General features: G+C 56.0%; 2 protein-coding genes across 13 annotated transcripts; one reads left to right on the top strand and one right to left on the bottom strand.

The window, feature by feature from the left end:
* The first annotated feature begins 526 nt into the window (after positions 1 to 526).
* BRSK1 (BR serine/threonine kinase 1) lies at positions 527 to 19327 on the top strand. 2 transcript variants are annotated; one of them, XM_058709296.1, is made up of 19 exons: positions 527 to 1022; positions 3313 to 3407; positions 3490 to 3575; positions 5430 to 5570; positions 8864 to 8980; positions 9061 to 9094; positions 9175 to 9243; positions 12602 to 12748; positions 13133 to 13164; positions 13363 to 13533; positions 14053 to 14150; positions 14361 to 14520; positions 14753 to 14813; positions 15266 to 15635; positions 16081 to 16129; positions 16221 to 16344; positions 16906 to 17104; positions 18225 to 18314; positions 19018 to 19327. In XM_058709296.1, exons 1-19 carry the CDS (start codon positions 887 to 889, stop codon positions 19173 to 19175), a joined length of 2337 nt encoding a protein of 778 aa, XP_058565279.1. In that variant the 5' UTR covers positions 527 to 886; the 3' UTR covers positions 19176 to 19327. The 2 variants fall into 2 exon arrangements, with proteins under 2 accessions (XP_058565279.1, XP_058565280.1); XM_058709297.1 differs by lacking the exon at positions 527 to 1022 and having other exon boundaries at positions 3490 to 3579.
* TMEM150B (transmembrane protein 150B) lies at positions 17932 to 27066 on the bottom strand. Of its 11 annotated transcripts, XR_009256226.1 has the most exons (9): positions 26158 to 26756; positions 25762 to 25905; positions 25389 to 25448; positions 25221 to 25263; positions 24870 to 25040; positions 22458 to 22641; positions 19738 to 19995; positions 19567 to 19632; positions 17932 to 19009 (listed from the first exon to the last, which is right to left on the bottom strand). XR_009256226.1 is itself a non-coding variant. In XM_058709302.1 (8 exons), exons 3-8 carry the CDS (start codon positions 25827 to 25829, stop codon positions 19799 to 19801), a joined length of 723 nt encoding a protein of 240 aa, XP_058565285.1. In that variant the 5' UTR covers positions 25830 to 25905; positions 26158 to 26380; positions 26842 to 27066; the 3' UTR covers positions 19393 to 19798. The 11 variants fall into 11 exon arrangements, 8 of the variants coding, with proteins under 8 accessions (XP_058565285.1, XP_058565284.1, XP_058565283.1 ...); XR_009256224.1 differs by having other exon boundaries at positions 19567 to 19995; XR_009256225.1 differs by lacking the exon at positions 17932 to 19009 and having other exon boundaries at positions 19393 to 19632.

The following is a 27066-nucleotide window of genomic DNA, read 5'->3' as shown; positions in this document are numbered from 1 at the left end:
TCACCTGTGCCTCTCCCTGGTTCTGTGTCGCTGTCTCTCCCCCTCATCCCCTCTCCCCTTCTCCATCACATCTGCGTTTCTGCACATCTGTCTCCGTCTCCCCGGCCGACTCTCTCCCTCTTTTCCCCCAGTCTCTGCCTCTCCGCGTCGGACTCCCCCGGCTCTGCCCCTGTCCCTGCCTCGCGCCAGCCGGTCTGCTGGTCCGCATCTCTCTCGCCGTCTGCCTCTGTGCCCGACTTCATCTCCTTTTGTGTAGCCCCGTCTCGGCCCCGGTCTCTTTGCTCCGCACGTCTCTCCCTCGCCTGGCCTCCACCCTCTCCCCTCCTGCATCCCTGCATCCCTCCTCTCCGTCCCTCCGGCTCCCAGGCCCGCCCCCTGCCCCCGCTCCCCCTCCCCCCTCCGAAAGGGTTAACTTTGGGGAAGGGCCCGGAGTCCCCGGATGGTGATGTCAGCGTGCCGGAGAGAAAGGACGAGGTGGCGGGGGGAGGCGGAGAGGAGGAGGAGGCGGAGGAGAGAGGGCGCGTGGGGGGGCGGGGGGGACCTCGGCCTGCAGCATCCGCCGGCCCGCACCTCAGACCCCCCCGGCGGGGGGAGGCGCAGGAAGGGGGGGGCCGGCCAGGGACGGGCTGGGGAGGGGGGGGCCGCTCAGCCCCCCCCGGGCCATGCTGACTCCCGGGGCCTGACCCCCCCGGGCCAGCCCCCCCTCCCCCAGCTCCGCGGCCCGCCGATTGGGGGGGCCCAGCCCAGCCCCCTGGGGACCCCCGGAGAGGTGGGGAGCAGCCGGGGGGGCCGGGACGGAGCTGTCGCCGGCCCCCACCGGAGGGACGGGGCGACCTGCCGCCGGGGGGGCGGCCGGGGGGCCGGTCGGGCCGGGACCAAGGGCACCATGTCGTCCGGGGCCAAGGAGGGGGGCGGGGGCTCCCCCGCCTACCACCTCCCGCACCCACACCCACACCCACCCCAGCACGCCCAATATGTGGGCCCCTATCGGCTGGAGAAGACGCTGGGCAAAGGACAGACAGGTGAGCCAGGGGAGGGGACACCTAGGGCGGGGGCAGAACAGCTGGGGGGCAGAGGGCGGGACTCCTGGGTATTCAAAGGGCAGGGGCTGATCGCCCTCTGTGAGGGTCCCTCACAGAGAGGGCACTTGGGCTCCAGTCTGCTGGGTCCCCAGGATGGAGGGGGCTGGGGGCTTGGACTCGGGGGGGGGGGGGGGGCGGTGAGGTGCGGGGCCCTAAGGCTCCCACCTCATGGTGGGCAGAGGTTGGAGGGGCTCCAGGTGGGGAAGGGAGGCCGGCCTGCAGCAGCGGACCAGCCAGCAACGGGAGCCGAGGTCCTTGCTGCAGTCCGGCCGCGGGATGGGGGTGCGCCCTGGACAGCCGCTTCCCTCTGCACCGCTCTGGATCCGGAGGGCCTCACGCTCTCCTGGCAGGCTGTCTGGGTGACCAGCAGTGAGGCTAGGGTGATGGGGCCTGCAGCCTTCTCCCCCTTCTCTGGCATGCCGGCTCAGTGTGGGCAACAGGATGGAGAGGTAGAAAGGTGGATCCAAGAGCATGGCTCCCAGGAGTGGTTGTGGAATGGGGGGGCGGGGGGGGGGGGGGAGGGCATCCTTTGCTGTTGCTAAACACTGGCCCCAGCTGTAGCCTCTTTCTTGCCAGGTGGAGGGTAGGGGGTTGTGAGGCAGGAGCTGCACACCTGTGTCCCAGGCATTGGTGGGCCCAGGGTCTCTGTGAAGCTGAGGGCCGGGGCATGAGGGAAGTAGAGGCTCAGACCCCAAGAGCCTAGTGGTAAGAGTGTGAAGGTGTCACTGACCTGAATTCCTGAGTTATGGGAGAGGAAGGGGACATGGTCTTAGACTGCTGGGTCTGAGGGAGGAGGGGCTGGGGGCCTGGACTCCTGGGTCTGAGGGAGGAGGGGCTAGGGGCAGGACTCCTGGGTCCGAGGGAAGAGGAGCTGGGTGGGTTTGAGGGAGGAGGGGCTGGGGGCAGGACTCCTGGGTCCGAGGGAAGAGGAGCTGGGAGGGTTTGAGGGAGGAGGGGCTGGGGGCAGGACTCCTGGGTCTGAGGGAGGAGGGCTGGGGGTCTGGACTCCTGGGTCTGAGGGAGGAGGGGGCTGAGGCAGGACTCCTGGGTCTGAGGGAGGAGGAGCTGGGTGGGTCTGAGGGAGGAGAGGCTGGGGGCCTGGACTCCTGGGTCTGAGGGAGGAGGGACTGGGGGTCTGGACTGCTGGGTCTGAGGGAGGAGGGGGCTGGGGGCCAGGACTCCTGGTCTGAGGGAGGAGGGAGCTGGGGGTCTGGACTGCTGGGTCTGAGGGAGGAGGGGGCTGGCGGCCAGGACTCCTGGGTCTGAGGGAGGAGGGACTGGGGCTCTGGACTCCTGGGTCTGAGGGAGGAGGGGCTAGGGGTCTGGACTCCTGGATCTGAGGTAGGAGGGGGCTGGGGCAGGACTCCTGGGTCTGAGGGAGGAGGAGCTGGGTGGGTCTGAGGGAGGAGAGGCTGGGGGTCTGGACTCCTGGGTCTGAGGGAGGAGGGGCTGGGTGGGTCTGAGGGAGGAGGGGCTGGGGACCCAGACTCCAGGGTCTGTGGCTTTGGGGCTTACCCCTGGGGAGTGGGCATACTCTTGTATGCTCCCAGCTACAGCTGCTATTAGAAGCAGACCCAAAAAGAGGATTAAGAAAAGGTCAGGTTTGGAAGGAGGTGGAGGAGAATGGTCTGGGAAGGGGGCAAACGTGAAAATATATTCCCTGGGAGACCTGGAGTCTCCAGATGATTGAAGGGCAGAGAATTCAAGGAAAAGATGGGTTTAGAGGGAGAGAGAGGTTGAAGGAGGCAGCAGGGGAGACAAAGCTATGGAGACACAGTGAGGAGAGATTCTGTGGAGAGACAGACTTCAGGGGGCACATCAGAAGGACAGAGAATGGGGTGAGAACCGGGGTCAGCTGTGGAGGTGGTGGACAACCAAAGGGGACAAAACAGGGGCACCTGGCTGGCTCAGTCAGTGGGGCATGCGACTCTTGGTCTCGGGGTTGTGAGTTCGAGCCCCACGTTGGGTGTAGAGATGACTTAAGGGGGAAAAAAAACAAGAAGAAGAATGGACAGAACAGAATGTCAATGTCTATGGGCAGCATGAAGAAGAGTGCGTTTTGTGGGAATGACAGCTGTCAGAGCCCTCAGGGACTCAGGTCAGGGTGATTCAGGCCACTGCAGCCAGCAGGAAAAGGAGGAGGAAAGGGGGTGGCAAGGAGGACTGAGGAGCCAGAAGCGGTGAGAGTGCTCTCTGAACACACTCCACATTTTCAATCCTACTTCCCCAGGGCTGGTTAAACTCGGGGTCCACTGCATCACGGGCCAGAAGGTTGCCATCAAGATCGTGAACCGAGAGAAGCTGTCCGAGTCGGTGCTGATGAAGGTGTGTGTGTGCTGAGGGAGGGCGTCCCTTTGGGGCTGAGGGGAGGGAGGGAGGCCATGCTGACCACCCTGCCGTCCCCCAGGTGGAGAGGGAGATCGCCATCCTGAAGCTCATTGAACACCCACACGTCCTCAAGCTGCATGATGTCTACGAGAACAAGAAATATTTGTAGGTATTTATAGACACCCAGCCCCCCTATGCACCCCCCACTCCAAGTTCCTAGGGTGGGACCTTTCTGGAAAGAAGGCCTGAAGAGGCCTGTGGAAACTTAAGCTCTCCTGGCTGGGCCTCTGAAGGCCCAGTCAGTCCCTTCCCTACTGCACAGAACACACACACACACACACACACACACGCATGCTCGCACATAATCCTCCTGTTCCCAGGCTGACTGGCCTGACCTGGCCTGACGCTAAGGACCAAATGTGCCTCAGCAACAGGACAGTTAAGCGTGAGCCATCCTGAGTGGGGGGACAGAGGCCCATCCTGCCCCTTCTTCCCCAGCCCCTGTACCCCCCCACCCTGCACTACAGGGAACACTCTCTACTAGATAACCTGGATGTCCTCAAGGAGATCCACCTTGTTAAGAGCAGCTCCCCACCCCAGTTCCATCTGCTGAGGCAACAGGGCTTAACAAAGCCTAAGGCTCAGTGAATCCTGCCTCTTCCTAAACCCCCACTCTGGAGCATTGGAACCCCCCCTTCCCCGCACATAACTCTGGGTGCTACGATGGACACCCCAACAACGGCTGTCTTACGATTTCCTAGTCTGTATCTCAAAGTTGATTACCCCCCAGGAACATGGGAGTGGAGTCCAGCTGTCCAGGGTACAGACAATAGGCCTTTGTCTGGACTCTGGTGACCCAAGGGACAGCTGGGCTGGGCAGCGGGAGAGGGGACAGACCCCCGCCCCCACCATGCAGTCCTCAGGGTGAACTGTCTCCAATACCCATCAGATGCTGGGGCTGGTTTCCCCAGGCAGTATGCTGCTGGGCCCCACGTGCTCATGGGAATTGTAATCTTCAGGCTTCCCCAGGTGTGGCAGCAGGGAGGTGCTTTGTCACCAGCTGGTGGAGATGTCACTCCCACCCCACCACCTAGGTAGGGAGGGGGGGGGCCCATGGGAGTTTGGGCTTCACAGAGGATTATCAGCCTTCCAAGAAATTGAGCCTTTGTTTCCAGTGGTTGATGGGAATCAGAGTTTTAACCTCCTGGAGCCTGATGGGATTTGGAGTCTTAAGGATCCAGTTGCTGATGGGAATTAGGAGTCTATGTCTCAGAGGCTTATGGGAGTTGGGAGTTTTAAACCCCTTTAGAGCTTATGGGAGTTGTAGTCTTTTACCTCACAGACTTTGACTTAGATTGGTGCACACTACAATCATTTATTGCCAGGCATTATTGAGAATTCGAGTTTCTTCATCCCAGAGGCTTATAAGAATGAGAGACTTGGCTTTCCAGAAGCTAATGGGAGTGAGGGAGGGAGGTGTCTATTTCCCAGGGTCTTGGGAGAATTGGGGTGTTTCTGTCCTCCAGGTGCTAACAGGGTTGCCTTATCTCCTGAAATAACTAGGAGTCAAAGTACTATACTTCTAAAGTTGGCATAGGATTCTGGAATTGAGTTTTGGATTCCCAAAGGCTGAGGGGTATTGGAGTCTCTTTTGCCCAGGGGCTCATTGAAACTGGAGTCTCCTCCTCCCCCCGGGGACTCATGGGAATTGGAGTCTCCTCCTCCCAGGGACTCATGGGAATTGGAGTCTCTCCCCCTCCCAAGAACTCATGGGAATTGGAATCTCTCCCCCCCCTCCCGGGGACTTATGGGAATTGGAGTCCCACCCCCTCCCGGAGACTCATGGGAATTGGAGTCTCTCCCCTCCCAGGGACTCATGGGAATTGGGGTTCTCTGCTGTCAGGGGCCAGTGGGATTGAGGTCTTGTGCTGGGGTCCAAGGGCTTTTGAAAGAGGAAGACCAGGCTCTTTGGCCCTCCACATGCCCCTTCCAGCCCTCTGCCCCCTCCACGTCCCCCAGGTACCTGGTTCTAGAGCACGTCTCTGGAGGTGAGCTGTTTGACTACCTGGTAAAGAAGGGGAGACTGACACCCAAGGAGGCCCGGAAGTTCTTCCGCCAGATAGTATCGGCGCTGGACTTCTGCCATAGCTACTCCATCTGGTGAGGGGGCAGCGTGAGGGGAGGCCGGGAGGAGCACTGCCCACGAGGCAGGCCCTGGAAGCACATGGCAGCTGAGGGGAAGCCAGTGTGGTGCGGCCCCGACATAAATCTTTATCCCTTTAAAAAAAACTGAGCTATAACTCACGTATCATAAAATTCGCCCCTTTAAAGTACACATTCGGTGGTTTGTAGTATAGTCAGTGCTGTGCGTTGCTGCTATGTAATTTTGGAACATTTTCATCACCCCCAACATCATCACCTCGTACCCATTAAGCCGTCACCCATCCACCGCCCCTGCCCGCAGCCTCTGACAACCACCAGTCTGCTTTGTGTCTCCACGGATTGGCGCATTCTGGACATATCGTACAGACGGACTCATACTGCATGTGGCCCTCTGTGTCTGGTTTCTTTCACGGAGCAAAATGTTTTCGGGGTTCGTCCATGTTGTAGCATGTCAGTACTTCGTTCCTTTTTGTGGCTGATAAATATTCCATCACGTGGATATGCCTTATCTTGTTTATCCATTTGACAGTTGATGGACACTTTAGTTGTTTCTCCATTTTTAAATGTTGATTATTTTCGAGAGAGAGAGAGACAGGGCATGAGCAGGGGAGGGGCAGAGAGAGAGGGGGAGACACAGAAAAGGAAGTAGGCGCCAGGCTCTGAGCTGTCAGCACAGAGCCCGACGCAGGACTCGAACCCACAAACCATGAGATCATGATCTGAGCCGAAGTCGGACACTAAACCGACTGAGCCACCCAGGCGCCCCTGTTTCTCCTTTTTGGCCATTATAAGTAATAGGGACATGTGAATATTCACGTGCTAGTTTTGTGTGTACCCGTGTTTTCGGTTCTCAGGTCCATACCCGGGGGTTGAACTGTCTGGTCATATGGGAACTCTGCTTGGCCTTTTGAGGAAGTACCAGATGATTTTCCAAAGCGGCTGCGCCCTTTAACACACCCTCCGCCCCACCAGCAGTCCATGATGGTTCCAGTCTCTGTACCTCCTTGCCAACATTTGCTACTATTTGACTTTTTTTTTTAAGCTTATTTATTTTGAGAGAGAGAGAGAGAGCACAAGCAGCGGAGGGGCAGAGAGGGGGAGAGAGAGAGAGAGGAAGAGAGGAGAGAATCGCAAGCAGGCTCCACACTGTCAGTGCAGACCCCGACCCAGGGCTCGATCCCACAAACCGTGAGACCGAACCATGAGACTGTGACCTGAGCTGAAACCCAGAGCTGGATGCTTAACCGACTGAGTCACCCAGGCGGCCCATTACTGTTTGACTTTTTGGTTATAGCCGTATGCTAGTGGATATGGAGTGGTATCTCATTGTGGTTTTGATTTGCAGTTCCCTCATGACTAATGATGTAGCACATCTGTTCATGTGCTTATTGGCCATTTGTTTATGTTCCTTGGGAAAAATGTCTGTTCAGACCCTTTGCCCATTTCTTTTGAGTTATCTTTTGATTATTGAGTTGTAAGACTCCGTTATTCTAGGAACGAGAGGTAGCTCTAGGAATAACTCTTAAGAATTATTTATTCTAAGGACAGATCTTTTTTTGTAAACGTTTATTTATGCATTTATTTTGAGAGAGAAGGTGCGTGAGTATGAGAGGGGGAGGGGCAGAGAGGGGAGAGAGAGAGAGAGAGAGAGAGAGAAAGAGAAAGAGAGAAAGAGAATATCCCAAGTAGGCTCCACACTGTCAGCACAGAGCCCGACTCGAGCCTTGATCTTACCAACCATGAGATCGTGACCTGAGCTGAGACACCCCTAAGGACAAATCTGTTATCAACTGTATATTTTTTGAGTATTATTTTCTCAGTCTGTGACATGATTTTGCATTATTAATATATTTTTAAGGTTTTTTTTTTTATTTAACGAAGTAATCTCTGCACCCAGCTTGGGGCTCGAACTCATGACCCTGAGATCAAGAGCCACGTGCTCGCTCTTCCGACTGAGTCAGCCAGGTTCCCCTCTTTTGCGTTTTTATAGCAATGTCTTGTGAAAAGCAAAAGCTTTAAATTCTGGTAAATCCAATTTTGTCATTTTTTTTTTTTTTACAGTTTATGCTTGTTCTGTCCTATCTATAAATCTTTGCCCAGCTCAAGGTCCCTAAGGCTTCCTCCTACATTTTCTTCGAGAAGTTATATAGTTATAGCTCTTGCATTTAGTCCTGGGATCCATGTCAAATTAATTTTTGTCTATGACTTGAAGTAAGGGTTGAGGTTCGTGCTTTGGCTTGTGAATGTCCATGTGAAAAGATCGTCCTGTCCTCTCTTCTGCTTTCAAAACAGGATATTAAATATGCAACATTTTAATGATTCATTGAGGTGCAAATGGATGCCTTCCGTTGTCTTTCAGCCTCTTTTGTTTGCACACCTCCCTCTCTGGGGTGGGGATTGGCGTTGGGGTGGGTATCAGGGTGGAGGGGCTCAGAGTTGGGGGTAGAGCTTGGAAATGAAAAGGCAGCCTGTTTAAATTGTCAACACCTCCCTATCGACCGGACCCTGTCGAAACCCTGACATTAAAAACACTGGCCTCTAGGGGGCAATAGTCAACATACTGAACAAGTATGACCCAGTTACTGAGCTGACCGCTTCTGACCGAAACTCTAGAGTCCTCGGGCCCCATCTCCTCCCAGACATTAGCTCTTAAAACTTGAAGGATTTTGCTCCAGGGGAGAGGGCAGGTGTCTCACGAGGGACCAGTGACTGGCTTGGGGTGGCAATGTTTTTATTATTCAGCACGGAAGTATTTCAATAGCTCAACGTTAACTCTTCTTACCTCAAAATATCTCACTTCATACATAGTCAAGCATTTGCGGATAAAATGATATGCTGTCTGGCGTCTCCAGTGAAGGGGCGCCTGGGTGGCTCAGCTGGACGAGCGTCCGACTCTTAATGTCGGCTCAGGTCATGATCTCACAGTTCGTGGGACTGAGCCCTGCATCGGGCTGTGCACTGACAGCTTGGGATTCTCTCTCTCTCCCTCTCTCTCTGCCCCTCCCCCTCCCCCCCCTCAAAAATAAACAAAATAAACTTAAAAAAAAAATCCAGCGGAGGAAGGAAACAGTACGTAGGGGTATAGGCGAGAGAAGATTTGCCCTGATAATGGGGGGGGAGGGCAGCGGGCAGGTGCATGGGGCTTCCTTGTATCTTCTCACTACTTTGGAGCGTGTTTGAAATTGTCCATAAGACTTTGCAGAAGTCTCCCCCTCTGAGAGATAGCGAACTGGGCCTCGGCCCCCAGGAGGAGGGCAGAGATCTGAGCGCCACCTGCCTGCCTGTCTCAGCCACAGAGACCTGAAGCCCGAGAACCTGCTTTTGGATGAGAAAAACAACATCCGCATTGCGGACTTTGGCATGGCGTCCCTGCAGGTGGGGGACAGCCTCCTGGAGACCAGCTGTGGGTGAGTGGGGGCCTGGCCCCTGTAGTCCCAGGGAGGGGGTGAGAAGCCGGCCAGAGGCTCACACTGCCTCTCTCCCTCAGGTCCCCCCACTATGCGTGTCCGGAGGTGATTAAGGTGAGTGAGCGGGTGGAGAGGCGGGAGGAGTGGAAGGAACGTGGTGGAGAGACGATGTCACAGCTGGTCCTCCTTTGCAGGGGGAGAAGTATGACGGCCGCCGAGCGGACATGTGGAGCTGTGGAGTCATTCTCTTTGCCCTGCTTGTGGTAAGGTGCCCCTCACCTCTCCTGCCCCATTTCTAGGACAACCTAGAGCCCAGAACATTCAAGTTCCGTCCTCCCCTCAGGGGTACCAACTATTTCACTGAGATCAGGAAGGTGGGAGGTATTAGCCAACAGACCAAGATCCTGGAGCACCCCCCTCTGTGCCCAGAGCTAACCATTCAGTCACACAATGGTGAGCTAATCCAGGTGTCCCAGAAAAGGACAGGGCAGCCGGGAGCCCTTGGACGGCTCGGGACGGTGGCTGTGCTAGGGCACTGCAATATGACAGTAACTCGTACAGTCAGCCTGGCTCTTCCCGCCTCGCCTCCACACCTGCGCTTCTCTGCCCAGAACACTCTCCCATCCCTACCAGTCCTGTTGCTCAGCTAGGTTACACCTAGACTTTTGTGGTGGTGCTGTTTATTTATTTTGAGAGAGAGAGAGGAGAGAGAGGGAGAGAGAGAATCCCAAGTAGGCTCCACACCTCCAATCCGGTGTTCAACACGGGACTCGAACTCACGAACCTCTTGATCATGACCTGAGCCGAAGTTGGCTGCTTAACCGACCGAGCCACCCAGGCGCCCCCTTAGACTTTCTTTTTGCTTCAATTCAACTGCCACTTCTCCAGGAAGCCTCCCCTGTCCCCCACGCCCCACGAGGTCGGATCCCTCAGGGTAGGCTCTGGGCTTCCCGGCGACTCTCGGTTGCCATCGTGCATTTAGTCGTTCGGTTCCTTGAGGGGGCGTCTCCCTTCCCTTCTAGATCATCAGCTCCCAGAAGTCAGGGCTTTTGTCTTTGTGTGTCTTATTTCGTGGGCTCGCGAGTGGGACCTGAGTTGGCACACGGTCGGCCCTCAGGAACACGTGTGGTGTGGACGAATTAGTGGTGCACTCCATGCGAGGCGCTGTTACAGGCACATTATCCTCCGGACCTCTCCCAACAGCCCCGGAGAGAAGTGACCGGCCCACACTGCTGAGAAGTGGCAGGTCTGGGATCAGCGTTTGGTGTCATAAGCACTAGCCTATGTGACCAGGGAGGCTCCGTGACACTGAGGGGAACGAGGCCGAGTGGGCGCTCCGGGGCCCAGGGCCCCCCGGGGAAGCTGGAGAGGCGCCCGAGAGGCAGGCTCCAACACTACAGGCCCCAGCCCCTCTGCAGCTGGCAGTGCGGGAGCCCATCCAGCTGAGTTCAAACCCCCGCTCCGTCACCTTGAGCAAGCAAATCACCGTCCCTCTCCAGGCCCCTTTCCTCACCCGCCCAGTGGCGACGGTTAGGGTACCTGGAATTGCAAGGGTTTCGATAGCGTGTCGTATGCTCAGCGTTCTAGGCGGTGTTCGATAGTTACTGATACTCATACTTCATTACTATTATTATTACAGATGATTCATGACTTACGGATTCTGTATTGCAAAGTTGCCCACTCACCGCAGTTTACCCATGACCTCAAAATCAACACTCTGGGTGCTTTTGAGGTCATTCTCAGATGTGCACAGAGCAGAGAAAAATTGGAGTCCCCACCACACGCGAGGCAACCCACCCTCTGCTTTTTATGTATTTATTTATTTCCTTATTTCAGCTCATCTCGTAAGCAACTGTGCTTTTTGTGGTTTATTGAGTGCAATATATTTGCTTTTTTGTGCTTTTTATTGGTGATTTTATTTTATATTATTATTTTTTTAAGTTTGTTTATTTTGAGAGAGAGACAGAGAGAATCCCAAGCAGGCTCTGTGCTGTCAGCGCAGAGCCCAACTCAGGGCTTGAACTCACGAACCGTGAGATCACGACCTGAGCCAAAATCAAGAGTGAGATGACCAAGCCACTCAGGCGCCCCTATGTTATTTTTTTTTTTTAAATAATCTCCACACCCAGTGTGGGACTCGAACCCACAACCCAAGATCAAGGGCCACATACTCCTCTGACTGAGCCAGCCAGGTGCCCTTTTCTTGGGGATTTTAAATGGTCCTCAGGGTAGTGTTGAAGTGCTATCTTGCGTTCCTAAAGGCAAGAAGGCTGTTTTGTCCCTCATCAAGGAAAATGTATGCGTTAGATACGCTTCATTCAAGTGTGAGTTATAATGCTGTTGCCCATGAGTTCTATCTATACGCCATATATATATATATATATATATATATATATATATATACACACACACACACACACAAAGCCTGATGTGGGGCTTGGACCCACAAACCCGTGAGATCATGACCTGAGCCGAAGTTGGATATGCAGCTGACTGAGCCGCCCAGGCACCCTTATATATTTATATATTATACACATGTATTTATATATATATATTTTATATAAATATATATTAATATAGACATATATATATATACATATATATGTGTGTGTGTGTGTGTGTGTGTGTGTATATATATATATAACAAGAGGTCTGTCTTCGCTTGGGCTGCTCTAACAAAAGTAGACCGTGCAGCTTAAACAACAAACATGCACTTCTCACTGTTCTGGATGCTGGGAAGTTGAGGGTCCAGGTACCAGGCAAACAAGAAACACATCGAACAAGACCGACAAGCAGAGTCACATCCAGGCTTCCTGGCCCTAGACCAGCATTCAGGGGCACCCTCTCCCAGTCTCCCCAACCCCAACACCCGGCATTCTCTGTCCAGAGGCCTCTGACACCAGGGACAGCACTGTCACCCCCTGTGAGTCTCGGTCCAGCGTCACCTCCCCCACGACTCCTTCCTCGACTCCCTGGCTACACCCAGCTCACGTCCCGTGCTGCCTGCTTGTTCTGTGTCCTCATCACCCACGTTCCCGTCCATGTGTTGTTTGCCTCGCCCACCACGCATTCAACAACCGTTGCCTGTTAATTACCGTCTACACAAAGCTCCGTGAGGACAGGAATCTGGTTTTGTCCTGCTCCAGCCCTAGTGGCCAGATCGGAACCCAGGCGGCAGCAGGGGCACCATCAGGTGCTGAATCCATCACGAATGACATCGCAGCTAATGCGCGTCCACTCGCCGGCATCTCACGGTCCCAGAGAGCGAGGGCTCATTTTGTCAGTTACTAGATCCCTGACCCATAATGGATGCTCACCTTTTGTTGAGTGAATGAATGAGTGTGACCGCATCTGAAACTGGTCTGGGGAGAAACCTGTTCTTAAGATGCAACCCCAGCCTCTTAAGCACTGGAGCCTGACTGTCCATTACCAGCTCAGAGGCCCCAGGCGAGTTGCTGGACCACTCCGTGCCTCAGCCTCCCCACCTGTAAAGTGGGGTACTAACAGTTTCCTACTTCCCGAGGCCTGTGGTAAGGACTAAATATGTCCGTGTGTGGAGCACTTAGGCTCTTACCTGGTACATGGTAAGCTCCGTAAGGGGTCCTGTCATTTCTCACTCAGGGGGCTCTGCCCTTTGATGACGACAATCTCCGCCAGCTGCTGGAGAAGGTGAAAAGGGGCGTCTTCCACATGCCCCACTTCATTCCTCCAGACTGCCAGAGCCTCCTGAGAGGGATGATCGAAGTGGAGCCTGAGAAAAGGCTGAGTGTGAGTTGAGGGGGCAGGGGGGGGATGGTGGGTCATGAGGACAGAATCCCTAGGGGGCCCATAAAGATGGCTTTCCAGGACCTGCCTGTCAGCTTGGCCCGGGGGGGGGGGGGGGGGGGGGGGGGGGGGGGGTTGGGTTGGGTTGGGTCGTGGAATGAGCCAGGGTCTGCCCAACCTGCCGCTCCAAGCTGGGAAGGTCCCCCACCGCGGGAAGGATGCATGCCCCAGGCAGTAGTTGTGGGTCAAGGCACTCAGTTGCCACTAGGGGAGACCAAAGTCATCCTGACCCCGGTGGAGAGGAGGGGGCATCGTCAGGGACCCCCAATGCCACGTCATCAACTTTCGACCTCACTGGTGCTTTTCTACGACCCACCCTCTTCACAGCTGGAGCAAATTCAGAAACATCCCTGGTACCTGTGAGTATGGGGAACTGGGTGCCTGGTTCCGGGAGGACGTGGGGAGGAGGGCAAATGTCAAGCACCAGCTAGGGGGTGGGATGCCAAGGTTCCTCAAGGAGGAGGGGCCGGAGACTCGGATTTCTGGGTTCCCAGGAGAGGGTGGAGTGGGCTCGATCACGGATGCCCGGCCCCCTGTAACGTTTCTCCGTCTCCCAGGGGCGGGAAACACGAGCCGGACCCCTGTCTGGAGCCAGCCCCAGGCCGCCGGGTGGCCATGCGGAGCCTGCCATCAAACGGAGAGCTGGACCCCGACGTCCTGGAGAGCATGGCTTCGCTGGGCTGCTTCAGGGACCGCGAGCGGCTGCACCGCGAACTGCGCAGCGAGGAGTAAGGCCCCCTCGCCCTCGAACACCCGCGCCACCTGCCCACCTCCGGCGAGCTGCTGCAGCGCCCCGGACGGCCAGCAGGGAGCGCAGCTGTGCCTCGCACCCGCGCAGACTCCCTGGGGCGGGCGTCAGGGCCGCTAGACAGGGCAGGGCTTAAAGGTCCCACGTGGAGCTATTCCCCGAGGAACCAGGAGGGGGCGGTAGGGCCAGCGGAAAAAAAGATGCTGAAAAGTATCAACAGGTGCTGACGCAGACTTAGTGCCTCACGTGGGTAGTGCTTGCAAATAGTAAGTGCTTCGATATTATTATTGTTACTACTACGGTTATCATTGCTGACTAAGGTGAGGGTAGGATGTACACCGACACAGAGGAACTAACCGTGCTGCTACCTAGGAAGATGGAAGCATGGGCAGAGATGTTGGGTGTACCGAGCCCCAGCTGTGGGGAGGGGGTGAGACCTTGGAGACCCGACCTCTGATCCCAATTCTCCTCCTACCCCCTCACGCCCCTTGCGTGCCAGGGAGAACCAAGAAAAGATGATCTATTATCTGCTTTTGGATCGGAAGGAGCGCTATCCCAGCTGTGAAGATCAGGACCTGCCTCCCAGGAATGATGTTGGTGAGCAGGCAGGGCTGGGAATCCAGACCCCGGATTCCGGTGGGAGGAAGGGGCTGCAAGCCCTTAGCTTCTGGGTTTAGACCCCCTGACTTGCCCTGTGACCTTGTCACAACTCTCCACTCTGGGCCTCCGTTTCCCCATCTGCATGAGTGCCTTGTGCAGCTGGGCGAACATGTCTTTTGATCAGGTTGAAACTCTCTCCGCCCTCAGACCCACCTCGGAAACGTGTGGATTCCCCTATGTTGAGCCGTCACGGGAAGCGGCGGCCAGAGCGGAAGTCCATGGAAGTACTGAGCATCACGGATGCTGGGGGCGGTGGCTCCCCAGTGCCTACCCGGCGGGCCCTGGAGATGGCCCAGCACAGTCAGAGGTGGGAGCCCCCGCCCCTCCAGCGGATCACAGTCGTGGCGGGTGAGGGGTGGTGGGAGTTCAGGGTTCTAGCCCAGCTGCCCCTCGACCGTGCTGTGTCGTTGGGACAAATCATCTCCCCTCTCTGGGCCTCATGTCCTCATCTGAAAGGAGTGTGGAAGGGAGAGGACATCTGAGCCTTATGAAACCCACACAACTGATTTAAAAAAAAAAAAAATGTCTCCTGGAAACAGGTCTCGTAGTGTCAGTGGAGCCTCCACCGGTCTGTCCTCCAGCCCTCTGAGCAGCCCAAGGGTAAGGCCAGGTCCCCGATTACTCAAGGGATAAGGGGGCGAAAACACTGGAGCAAAGATTGGCAGAACTACAATTCCCATGAAGTCTTGGGGCATTGCCTTTTTGTCCCTAAAAGGACCAAAACCTAAGGCTGCATTAAGTATTTTATTTTAGTACATTGGGCATTTCACCTCCAATAGGATTGGGTTTTTAGTGTGTCAGAGGTTCATTTATTCATTTAACAAAAGCTAAGTGAGTCCCTACCGTGACCAGTCACTGTGCTGGGTCTTAGAGCAGTGAGCATGATAGAAAAAGTCCCTGTCCCCTTAACAATGTGGTTTGGGAGACGGAAATAATGGACTACAAGTTCCAGCGTGCATCGGTGTCCACCTCTGTGAGCATGTGAGACTGAGGCTCCAAGAGCCTCCTGGGAGTTGTAGTCTGCCATCTCACCCATCTCCACTCTTTCGCAGAGTCCTGTCTTTTCCTTCTCGCCTGAGCCCGGGGCTGGAGATGAGGCTCGGGGTGGGGGCTCCCCGACTTCCAAAACGCAGACGCTGCCTTCTCGAGGCCCCAGGGGTGGGGGCGCCGGGGAGCAGCCCCCGCCCCCGAGTGCCCGCTCCACACCCCTGCCTGGCCCCCCAGGCTCCCCGCGCTCCTCTGGGGGAACCCCCTTGCATTCGCCCCTGCACACACCCCGGGCCAGCCCCACCGGGACGCCGGGAACAACGCCACCCCCAAGCCCCGGTGGTGGTGTCGGGGGAGCCGCCTGGAGGAGTCGTCTCAACTCCATCCGCAACAGCTTCCTGGGCTCCCCTCGCTTTCACCGGCGCAAGATGCAGGGTACGGGGTCCCTGGGGGTGCAGGGGCTGGGGGCACGGATTCCTGAGTCCTAATATGAGGAGAGAGGTAGGGGCCTGGATTCTCACGTCCTAGGAGAAGAGAAGATGGGTTTGGGAGGAAAGATTCAGGTGTTGGGAAGAGGGGGTGTGGCATCCATCTCTGGAGGAGGGGCCTCCCTGAAGGACACGCCCCTTCCTTGCTCTGGCTCATCTTCCCATTGGCTCATGGCAAGCAAGTTCCACCCTCGGGGGGCGTGGTCTAACGGGTGGGACAGCATCCCTGGAAGGACCATCAGTCAGCATGCCATTTGGGGTTTACCTACTGGGAGGTGAGTGCGCGGGCGCTGGGGTCTGGAACCTCTGGTTGGAGGTGATTGCTAGCCTGCGTGCTGGACACCAGGATGACGGACAAGTGCTGACCATACTCTCCCCTCCCTATCCCCCAGTCCCCACTGCTGAGGAGATGTCCAGTTTGACTCCAGAGTCTTCTCCAGAGTGAGTCTGACGGGGAAGGGAGAGGAAGGAGGGAGGGATTTAATCCCTTAGCCCCCTCCTGACCCGCCTCCAACCATCCCCTTTCACTCAGGTTGGCAAAACGCTCCTGGTTTGGGAATTTCATCTCCTTGGACAAAGAAGAACAAATATTCCTTGTGCTAAAGGACAAACCTCTCAGCAGCATCAAAGCGGACATTGTTCACGCCTTCCTGTCGGTGAGGGCCCTGGGTCTTCGTGTGTCCTGGGCAGCATAGGACTCCAAATCCCAGAAGCCCTTGGGAGATCCCCCCCCCGCCCCACCCCAGCTCTAGCCTGGCTTCCTCCTAAGGCTCATGGGCTCTGTAGCTTTGCATTCAGAGTTGGGTTTGGTCACTGTAGGGGCAGGGAGGTGGGAGGGGTTTACTGTGTTCCCGGGGTGCTTTGCTCTAGGAGCTAGTGGGACTTAAAGGTTTTGAGATAGATGTGGCAGTGCTTGTGGAGGAAATGTTTGTGTCATGTGGTTCTGGAGCCTGGGGCTGACACCTAGATATGAGGGTCCTGTTATGTGGGGATCCAGTTGCTCAGCTATTCCCCTTATGCCCTGCCTATAGTTGGACAAGAAAACTACAAGTCCCAGCAGGCAGTGGGGGCTCCCAATGGCTTTTCTGTTATTCTTTGCCCCAGTGGCTGATGGAACTTGTAGTTCCTTGGGCAGAAGTAGTTGTAGGGTTGGCTCTCCATTCCCTGGAATCAGGTCACTGGAATCACCCCCTCTTTTTGTCCCCCTCCTGCCTCAGATCCCCAGCCTGAGTCACAGTGTGCTGTCACAGACCAGCTTCAGGGCCGAGTACAAGGCCAGTGGCGGCCCATCCGTCTTCCAGAAGCCCGTCCGATTCCAGGTAGACATCAGCTCCTCAGAGGGCCCGGAGCCTTCCCCACGAAGGGATGGCAGCGGTGGTGGTGGCATCTACTCTGTCACCTTTACTCTCATCTCCGGTAAGTTTCCCTCAGCTACACTGCCTCCAGCCTGGTGTTGGGATCCTCAAGACAGCTGAGATAGGATAGTGGCCCACAAGGGCAGCAAGAGCGAGGAGGAGGAGGTGGGGCTCAGCTAGTGCTGACTGACTGTGTGAGCCCCCTGCTCGTTCCGACCCCTACCTCCTCTCCTTCCCCCTTTCCTCGTTGACATTTAGTGGATATTTATGATGTTCCAAATACTTTCCTTGCACTATTTCATTGAAGCTTCCCAGCAGCCTTTGTGGTGTTAGTAATCACCCATCTTACAGAGGAGAAAACTGAGTCCTCTAGAGGTAAACAGACTTGACAGAGTCACACTACAGACTATGACAGAGCTGGGCTCAACCGAGCCCTTGACCTTGAAGTTCAGAGCCCCCTTCCTACTTCCTTAAGACAGTACAGCAGAAGGGCAAAGACATGGCCCGCCCGTTGTCAAATGTCACTGCTGCACCTAGAGCAGACCTCAGCAATCGACCACTGCACTTCTTCCCGCTGAGCTCAGGTGCAGCCTGAGAAACTTCAGGCCACCATCACTAATCAGGAGTTGGCGCAGGAGACGAAAACCACAGAGGTGCCTTGCTTCCGGTTCAGCTTGGTTCCTGAGTCCTGCTAACCAAGAGTTTGAATGACCAGGGCTGCTCCTGTTTCCCAGCCTTGTGAGCTGTCTTAGTGTGTCACAGCTGGGAGATGAGCTTGCTCTCGGGGTTTCTAAACCAGGCTTCCCCAGAGCACTGCGGTGTCATCACCGAAATGAATGACGGCGCGTTGTTTTTCCTTTCCCTTAAAGACTAATACGCAGGACTTCCTCGATTTTAAGATTTTATTTTACTTCCCGTTTCTTTTCTTGCATTTCTGGCTCTACATGACCTCACCTTGAAACTAACAAGGAACAGGACCTATTTAAGTGGAAAACGGCACCCATCATTATTTCAACTCAGACCTTTCTTAGTCCCCTTTGCAGACCGAAGTTTAGTTTTATGCCCAACACAGGGCGGGGAAGTTGAGACCGAGAGGAGTCCTTTGCTGGGTTTCACAGGGTGGGAGGGCCTTCCTTGTCCCGGTCGGTCCCCAAGTCAGTCTGTCTCCATACCCCTTCCAGGTCCCAGCCGTCGGTTCAAGCGAGTTGTGGAGACCATCCAGGCACAGCTGCTGAGTACTCACGACCAGCCCTCCGTGCAGGCCCTGGCAGGTGTGGGGGGGTGGGGGCTGCAATGTCTCCCTCTTTGATCCTGTGGGCTGGAGGGGAGACCCCCTGCTGAACGAGTGCCCCCCAGGGCTCCGGTTTGTGCGAGCTCCATCCAGGGAACCTGGCCATCCTGACCGAGAAGGCCTCGTTGCTAGGGAGGGCACCTCCAGGGGTCCCCAAGAGGATGAGTAGTCTCATTGTCGGGCGTAGTGGAACTTTCTGCTGACAGAAGTTCTGGAAGTGTGTTCTGGAGAAGGGGAATCTACCATCCGGGTTTGTTCAGACCCCCAAATGGCCCATGTAGGCTCCCCCGGGCCCTATTGCCAAGGAGCGTCCTCCCTAACAACCAGGGTTGGGAGGAAGGAAAGGGGACCTCTGGCTGTCATCCCCAAATCTGAGCTGCTGCTGCTGCTGCGACAGGCTGTCCCTTAGCGAATAGCGTCCTAGCCAGAGTCTGTGAGGACGCCTCCTGAGGGTGGGCCGCCGGCTCTCACCGGGACTCATTTGGCCCAGTTCCCACAGTCACACAGCTTGGAGGGGCCCAGGATGTGTGACCTGCCTTCCTGAGATCGCCAGGTCCGGCTGCAGATGTGTCCTCCCGGCAACCGTCTCCCCAGGCTTCCAGCCCCGTGCGGCTGCCGGAGCATGTTCCTTGGGGGTTGGCAGCCGTGAGGGTACTGAGGCCAGACTGCTTCCTCCTTCACAGACGAGAAGAACGGGGCCCAGACTCGGCCTGCTGGTACCTCACCCAGAAGCCTGCAGCCCCCACCTGGCCGCCCAGACCCAGAGCTGAGCGGCTCTCCCCGCCGAGGCCCCGCTAAGGACAAGAAGCTCCTGGCCACCAACGGGACTCCTCTGCCCTGACCCCAGGGGGCCGGGGAAGGAGGGGAGCCCCCTCCACCCCCCTTCCCTGCCCCCCAACTGTGAATCTGTAAATAGGGCCCAAGGAGTATGTAGGGAGGGGAGAGATACAACAAACCCGGCCTTGCCCCGCAGGGATGGGGCTCAGGGGGCCGTGCCCAATGGGGGGTGGTTCTAGGGGGGACTGAGGGGGGGGAGCTGTTTCTATTTTATTTATTGATTAATTTATTATTTTATTTATTGATCAATCTCTCTGCGGGGCGGGGTGGGGGAGGGACGGGGGCTGGTTGGGGTGGCTTAGCAGATCCGGACGGAGAGGGCCATCTGTCCCTGTGTTCCCCAACTCCTCCTTCCCGGGCCCCCCCTTCCCCGGTTCTCCCCTTCCCTCAACAACCTTCTGTACGGATTTGCTCTCCGGAAGGAATTCTGGTTTCGCGTGACCCTGCCTGCGTCCGTGTCTCTGATTCCGCCGGCGGCAAAAAAAAAAAAAAAAAAAAAAAAAAATTAATAATAATAATAATAAATAGCCTTGAGCAGGGATGGCTGGCTGGCCTTGGCCTCTCACTTCCCGGGTGGCCGCGATCGATCGCAGCACCGGGGTCAGACCACACCGAGCGGACTGCCGTTCACAGGGGGATCTGCAGGGAGAGTGGGGAGGCGGGTGGGGAGCTGAGGCTGGAGCCCGGCCGGAGAGTCAGGGTGCAGCCGTCCAGGCCGGAGAAGTCCACAGCAAACAGGCCAAAGAGCGTGAACAGCAGCATGGCCACGGCCCACTCGCAGGCGGCGGAGGCCGAGCGCAGCAGCCAGGAGTGGAGGATGACCACTTCACGCTGGGGTCAAGGGCCACGCCGAGCAGAGAGGACCCCGCACCCTCCCGCGACAGACTCGCAGTGAATGCCCGCCGACCTCTGTGTCTATCTCGGGCTGTGGCCCGTAGATTCCTCCCGCTCCTGTCGCATTTCCGACATTGCAGAACAAAGTTTCTCTTATCCTTGGCCTTTGCTGACGCCATTAAGGCTCCACCCTCACCATCTCCCCACCTGCCCAGCCAGACAAGCAGCTCCCAGTTGCTTCTCCCTTCAAATAGGCAGCGTTTGCTAAAGATCCCCCCAACCCCGGGTGCCAGCATCAGGCTACGTTGGCGACTTTCTTCCCCAACCACCCACAGCCCTAGGGCCCCTCCCAGTCACCCCCTGAAATATCTTCTTCCTCTTCCTGGTGTCCCCACCTGGTGACAGCCCTGCCACCCACTCACATGCCTAGCGGACCCTGGGGAATCACCCTCGCCCCTGCCCCTCCCCTCCCCCTCCTCATGGCCAGCTGGTCACCCCAAGGCTTGTGCTGTTGGTCTTGCCCACCTCTGTCCTGGGCTGTCCTGTCCTGTCTCCAGCTTCTTAGTCCCCTGCTCCTAAAAACCTTTTTTTCTTCTTCCCTCCCTCCCTCCCTCCCTTCTTCCCTTCTTTCCTCCCAAGTAAACTCTATACCCAGTGTGGGGCTCGAACTCACAACCCTAAGAGCAAGAGGCACATGCTCCACTGACTGAGCCAGCCAGGCGCCCCCTGAAAACCTTCTTCTGCCAGCCCAAGCACACTCCGAGCTCAGCCTAGCAGAGAGGCGTCTCGCTTTCTGGGACACCCCCTCACCCAACTCCCTGCAACAACTTTCTTGCTTCTCACATAAGCTAGCACTCTCTCACTGCCCCTAGATCGGTTTAGACATTATTCCGTTCACTGAAGGATTTTTAGACCCTGAACAAGGCTGACATCACCCCTGACCCCATGAATCTTAGAGCAAAGGAGAGGTGGGAGCACCAGAACACAGGGTGGTTACCCCCAGAACTGGCCTTGTTTCTCCCCTGCTCATCAGCTCCCCATGGCTCCCTATTGCCCCTGGGCAGAAACCCAAGCCTTTCAAGCCTCACAGTAGCACTGGAGATCCTCATCTCCCCCCGCCAGCAGCCTCATCCGTGAGCTGGTCTCTCTCCACCCTCTACATGCACCTGCAGTGTTGCCCAAAGTAGCTCCTTCTGCAAGACCAGTTCAGAATCTGTCAGTTCTCGGACCTATCCTTGCAGACACCCAGCCCTTATCACACCTCGCTGGCCATCTTTATGGTCCATCTCCCAGCCCCACAGAAAAAGGACCCTGCAGGGGCGCCTGGGTGGCGCAGTCGGTTAAGCGTCCGACTTCAGCCAGGTCACGATCTCGCGGTCCGTGAGTTCGAGCCCCGCGTCAGGCTCTGGGCCGATGGCTCGGAGCCTGGAGCCTGTTTCCGATTCTGTGTCTCCCTCTCTCTCTGCCCCTCCCCCATTCATGCTCTGTCTCTCTCTGTCCCAAAAATAAATAAAAAACGTTGAAAAAAAAAAATTAAAAAAAAAAAAAAAAAAAGAAAAAGGACCCTGCAGCCAAACTGATTAGCAGCCCAATTGTCCCTAAGTCAGACCACACAGGATGTCAGCTGGTTTCCCTCCAGCCTCTTCCAACGAAGGAACGAACGAACGTCAGCAGTCTTCTGGCCTCCATTCCACCCTCCCCAAGGAGATCAGTCCCTAAGGGTGAATTTGCAGCCTCCCCTCTCTCAGAGCAGTTTGCCTATCAATAACCACCGTTACTATGATCAAAACAAGTCCATCTTAATATATGGGGACTGAAGTGCCCAGAGTCACCTGAGTCACCCAGAGGCAGCCGTGCTGGCGGAAGGCATCTGGGCTCAGGTGACTCAGCACGGGGCTGGGTAGAGTCTTCACCGGGTGCCAGGTATGTTGGTAAATGGTTAACAACCGGCCACGATTTACAGCATTGGCCAATTTCTGTGTGGCAAATACTCCCACCAAGGCCAGTTGGAGCTGCTAATATGACATCACCGGATGTGGAGCTGGGAAGAGACCCGGGCTGCTCTTGAGAGCCTGCTGGAGCTCTGCCACTGAACTTCATGACCGGTCTTGGCCAAGACACTCCCCCTCTCTGAACCTCAGTTTCCAGTCTTAGCCAACATGATGCACGGCACAGGGCAGGCTCCCCAAACAGATCCCTGCTCACTCCGTGCTGTTAGCACGGAGCCTGCTTCGGACCCTGTTAACCCCCTCCTCCCTGCCCCTCCCCTGCTTGTGCTCTGTCTCCCTTTCTCTCTCTCAAAAATAAACAAACATTAAAAAAACAAAAACAAAACAAAAAAAAATCCCGAGGAGACGGAGGCCCAGACAGGACAGGGCACTGTGCACCACACGTTGCACACCCAGCCCAACGGACAAACCCCCAGCCCTGCCACCGACCCCAGTAAGGATACTGGTCACCATGAGGATGGTGCAAAGGCTGCAGAGGCCCAGGCGGAGTGGCCCGATCCAGGGAGGCCCAGGCTGGGGCAGGCTCTTCATCCACCAGAAGAGTAAATGCTGCATCCAGAAGTACAGGTTGCCCACGAAGAAGGCAAAGAAGGCCCCTGTCAGGTGCGTGGGCAGCTGGTTCTTTTGCTGGGAGAAAAGGGACAAGAGGGGAGAGGAAGCTACATACGTGAGGGGAGGGGTCCTCGATCCACCCAGTAGGCTGTGAGGGAAAACTGCCACACCCAGGCACCTGGGCGGCTCCGTCAGCCAAGCATCCGACTTCCGCTCAGGTCATGATCTCACAGTTCACGAGTTCGAGCCCCACGTCGGGCTCTGTGCTGACAGCTCAGAGCCTGGAGCCTGCTTGGGATTCTGTGTCTCCCTCTCTCTGCTCCTCCCCTGCTCTCTCTCTCTCTCTCTCTCTCTGTCTCTCAAATATAAATAAACATGAAAGAAAAGGATAAAAGAAAGAGTGTTGGCCATTGTCAGCTAGAGGAGGACAGGCACTTAAATTTGTTGCCCACTGCTGTGGCCTTGGTCCCTAAAACAGTGCCTGACACATCGCAGACACTCAGTAAATATTAGTGAAGCATATCTTTCATTTTTAACCAGGGTCAGGGAGCCTAATATGGCCACTCGGGGGGGTAACAATTTGCTTCTGGAGAATGAAAAATTCTCAACTATTACAGTGGTTTGTGGCTTGCAGATATATGGTATGTTATTTAATATATTCTAAATACTAAAGACTTAATAAGAGAAAGCATTAGCCAAGGGGAAATGTCTTTAAAAGGTCCCTTAGGCGAGGTGCGCCTGGGTGGCTCAGTCAGTTAAATGTCTGACTTCAGCTCAGGTCATGTGCTCCTGGTTCATGAGTTCAAGCCCCACATATGACTTCAGGCTCCGGCCACGATCTCATGGTTCGTGAGTTCAAGCCCCACGTCTGACTTCAGGCTCCGGCCATGATCTCATGGTTTGTGAGTTCAAGCCCCAGGTCAGGCTCTGCACTGACAGTGAGGAAGCCTGCCTGGGATTCTGTCTCTCTCTCCCTCTCTCTGCCCCTCCCCACTTGCTGTCACCCTCCCTCAAAATAAATAAGCTTTAAAAAAGACTTCTTAGGAGAGCAATATAGTATTTTTAAAAAGTTAAAGTTGAGGAACCCAGGAATAAATGAATGAGTGAATGAATGCTATGCAGAGGTGATTGGGAATTTTTATTAAGAAGCCCAAGGAGGCAACCTCTTATCTGAACACCGTGTGGTTTCTTTAGGTTGGAGAGGTTTGGAATCCAAGACAAAACAGTTAAATTAGGGGCACCTGGGTGGCTCAGTCGGTTAAGCGTCCGACTTCAGCTCAGGTCACGATCTCATGGTCCGTGAGTTCGAGCCCCGCGTCGGGCTCTGGGCTGATGGCTCAGAGCCTGGAGCCTGCTTCCGATTCTGTGTCTACCTCTCTCTCTGCCCCTCCCCCGTTCATGCTCTGTCTCTCTCTGTCTCAAAAATAAATAAACATTAAAAAAAATTTTTTTTAAAAACCAGTAAAATTAAATAACAATGTAAAACAAATCAATAGGCTTTCTCCAACCCATTGTCCATTTATTTGTTCTACAATTATCTGCTGAACTTCACAGTGAAGAATGCGGGTTCTAGAGTCTGAATCTGGGTTCATTTCTTTTCTTTTCTTTAATGTTTTTATTTTTGAGAGAGAGAGAGAGAGAGAGAGAGAGAACGAGTGGGGGAGGGGCAGAGAAAGAGAGAGACACAGAAACAGAAGCAGGCTCCAGACTCTGAGCTGTCAGCACAGAGCCCCAGGGCAGGAGCTCCAACTTGTGAACCCGGAGATCATGACCTGAGCTGAAGTCAGAGGCTTAACCAACGGAGCCACCCAGGCGCCCCTGGTTCATTTCCGACCTCCAGGGACCAGCTGATTAAAACAACAACAACAACAAAAACCAACTCTGTTGGATTTGACCAAAAAAAGGTGTACGTAGGGCTCTTGTGGAGATGGATGAAGACACACACCATAAAAGCCTAGCGCCCCGCATCGAGCCAACACTCCAACTCTGTGGCAACCCTAAGAATGAGTGGCTCCGAGTAATTATATCATTAAAAGGGGACAGGGGCAGGGGATGGCAATCAATTACCCCAGCCTTCTAGAGTTCAGTGAAATAACGAAGCCAAGAGCCTCCCACGCGGAGCTCTATTCTGAGAGCCGAGGAGCTCACCCCTCCCTCCACCCCGACCCGATGGCCACAAGAGAAATACAAGTCCCAGAAGGCCATGCGCGGACGAGCCCCCGCAACGAGAAGCCAGCGGCCCCGGGGGATGCTGGGAGCTGTAGTCCCAGACTTGGACTGTCAGAACCTCCTGCCGGGCTCACCTGGAAATTGCCCACCACGGAGGTGCCCAGGGCACACAGGAGTCCAGTCCACAGGATCAGCAGGTTAAGCCACTTTCCGACCCCCAAGTCCCGGAGCTGGTGGTAACGGATAATGCAGATCCAGGCAGCTGGGAGGAGAGGGAAGTGGGCGGGAGCCCCGGACCCGGACTCCTAGGGCAGGGGGTGCGGAGAGACCGGCTATCTAGGGGGGGGGGGGGGGGGGGGGCTAACCCCCATATCTGGGGGAGCGCGTGTGGGCTTGGACTACTGGGTTGAAGCTGGGGCTGGGGCCTGCCGCCCCCCCCTTGGCTGGGAGGAGCTCGCCCGAACAGAAAGGGCTAGAATATTTACCCATAGCAGCTCCCATGTTGAGCAGCTGGCTGAAGATGCAGCTCTGAGGGGGGTAAGATCCACAGAGGCTGGGGAAAATGAAGGATCATCCTGGGGCTCCTGGGACGCGGGCCCCCTCCTCTTCTCCCGCGGAGCCCCCCACCCCCACCCCGCCAGCGCCATAAGTACCTGATATAGGGGAAACCCTCGGTGAGGTTCACAGCCCTGTTGGCCACTGCAAGGGCAAAACTGAAGTACAGGGACACATCAAGGTGGTTTTAACGACACCTTTTCTTTCTGTTACCCACAGAAACAGGGACTTCTAGCTCCCTCCCCTCGCACCCAGGAGTCCAGACCCCAGCGCCCTCCTCCCTCACACCCCTGGGATCCTGCTCCCAGCCCCTCCTCCCTCAGACCCAGGAGTCCAGATGCCCCCCCCCGCCCCCCGCCCCTCCTCCTTCAGACCAGGAGTCCAGCCCCCTCCTCCCTCAGACCCAGGAGTCCAGACCCCTCAGCCCCCTCCTCCCACAGACCCAGGGGTCATCCTGCCTCTAACACTCACACAGTCCAGACTCCAGTGATAGCCCAGACGGCCAGGAAAGCAGGCAGCAGGGACAGGTAGCCCCACATGCCGGGCTCTGCAGGGCAAGTAGAGAGCCACGAACCTCTCTCTTTCTCTTTCTCTTTCTCCGGTGAGGAACCTGCCCTAAGGGTCCAGATGCATCAGAAGGTGGCCTCCTGGCTCTGAGGCCCCCATTGGCTCCCAGGCAGAAACAGTCGGTGAGGGTCCGGGCTGCTGAGGCCAGCTCTCAGCCTGAGGCGTTTTCCCTCTTTTAACAACTGTCTTTCCATCCGGACCTCCCAGTTTTTCCAGGCTGGCCTCCCCCAGCCCAGCTTCCCAACCTCTCCCAGCCAGCCCTCCACCGGCCTGGCCTCATGGCTTCCCCCGAACGCTCACCTGTCCTGAACCTCCTCCCTCTGGCACTCCCGAGTCCTGGGCCTGGGGGCTGTGGGAGAGGTTGAAAAGGGAGCAGGGGATGGGCGTGGAGCTGGGTGGTGCTGTGGCAGAGCCAAAGTCCAGCCTGGGAGGCTGCAGGACAGTGTCAGGTCAGGAGTCTGACGGTCTCACCACCACTTTCTCCGGGACCTCACCCCCAAACTGCCACTTCCCCACGCAGAACCTAGCAGGCACCACCTTAGTTAGCTTCGAGAGGCCCCCAACTTCCTTCCTCCAGCTTTCAGCAGTTCACCGTCCAAGAGCCCAGCCCTTGTCCTTCCCAGGACCCACAATCTGAGCCTGCAGCGCTCCCCACCCTTCCTCCCTCAAAGACCCAGTCGTGCAGGCCCCCAGTCCCTTCTAGAATACATGCACTTGTAGGGGCACTTGGGCGGCTCAGTCGGTTAAGAGTCGGACTTCAGCTCAGGTCATGAGCTCACAGTTTGTGAGTTCGAGCCCCACATCGGGCTCTGTGCCCACAGCTCAGAGGCCACTTCAGGTCCTCTGTCTGTCTCTTTCTCTCTCTCTCCCTCTGCCCCTCCCCTGCCCGTGTTCTCTTTCAAAAAATAAACATTAAAAAAAAAAAAAAGATTCAGAACACATGCACTTGTTTCTAGCCTCTGGGGTCCCACCTTTAGGTCTTACCTCCTCTAGGACTTCAGAATCCAGGCCCACGGGTCAGACTCTGTGCTGGGAGTAGTTTCTGTCCTTATGCTGCTGGATGTAGGGCCTTGCTGACCTGGCCTCCTCGCCCTCACTTGCCTTCCCCTCTCCCTTCCTCTGGACAGCTGCTGGAATTCCCCGGTGGGCAGGCTCAGGGTGGGTGGGAAGGGAGACCTTGGTGTTGACATCTCATCCGATGAGCCTTCC

The sequence above is a fragment of the Neofelis nebulosa genome, chromosome 17 (genome assembly GCF_028018385.1).
Source record: "Neofelis nebulosa isolate mNeoNeb1 chromosome 17, mNeoNeb1.pri, whole genome shotgun sequence".
Taxonomy (NCBI): Eukaryota; Metazoa; Chordata; class Mammalia; order Carnivora; family Felidae; genus Neofelis; species Neofelis nebulosa.
The sequence above is the reverse complement of the archived record's forward strand: the minus strand, read 5'-3'. Positions and strand labels throughout refer to the sequence as shown.

What these genes read in the sequence shown, in the direction of transcription:
- TMEM150B (XM_058709302.1), bottom strand. Translation starts at nt 25,829, where the DNA reads ATGTGGGGCTACCTGTCCCTGCTGCCTGCTTTCCTGGCCGTCTGGGCT. An exon ending in CAACATGGGAGCTGCTATGG is followed by an intron (nt 25,041 to 25,220) that starts GTAAATATTCTA and finishes CCCCTGCCCTAG; the next exon opens with GAGTCCGGGTCCGGGGCTCC. An exon ending in CACCATCCTCATGGTGACCA is followed by an intron (nt 19,996 to 22,457) that starts GTATCCTTACTG and finishes CCCAGCGTGAAG; the next exon opens with TGGTCATCCTCCACTCCTGG.
- BRSK1 (XM_058709296.1), top strand. Translation starts at nt 887, where the DNA reads ATGTCGTCCGGGGCCAAGGAGGGGGGCGGGGGCTCCCCCGCCTACCAC. An exon ending in CTCCTGGAGACCAGCTGTGG is followed by an intron (nt 8,981 to 9,060) that starts GTGAGTGGGGGC and finishes TCTCTCCCTCAG; the next exon opens with GTCCCCCCACTATGCGTGTC. An exon ending in CAGAAACATCCCTGGTACCT is followed by an intron (nt 13,165 to 13,362) that starts GTGAGTATGGGG and finishes TCCGTCTCCCAG; the next exon opens with GGGCGGGAAACACGAGCCGG.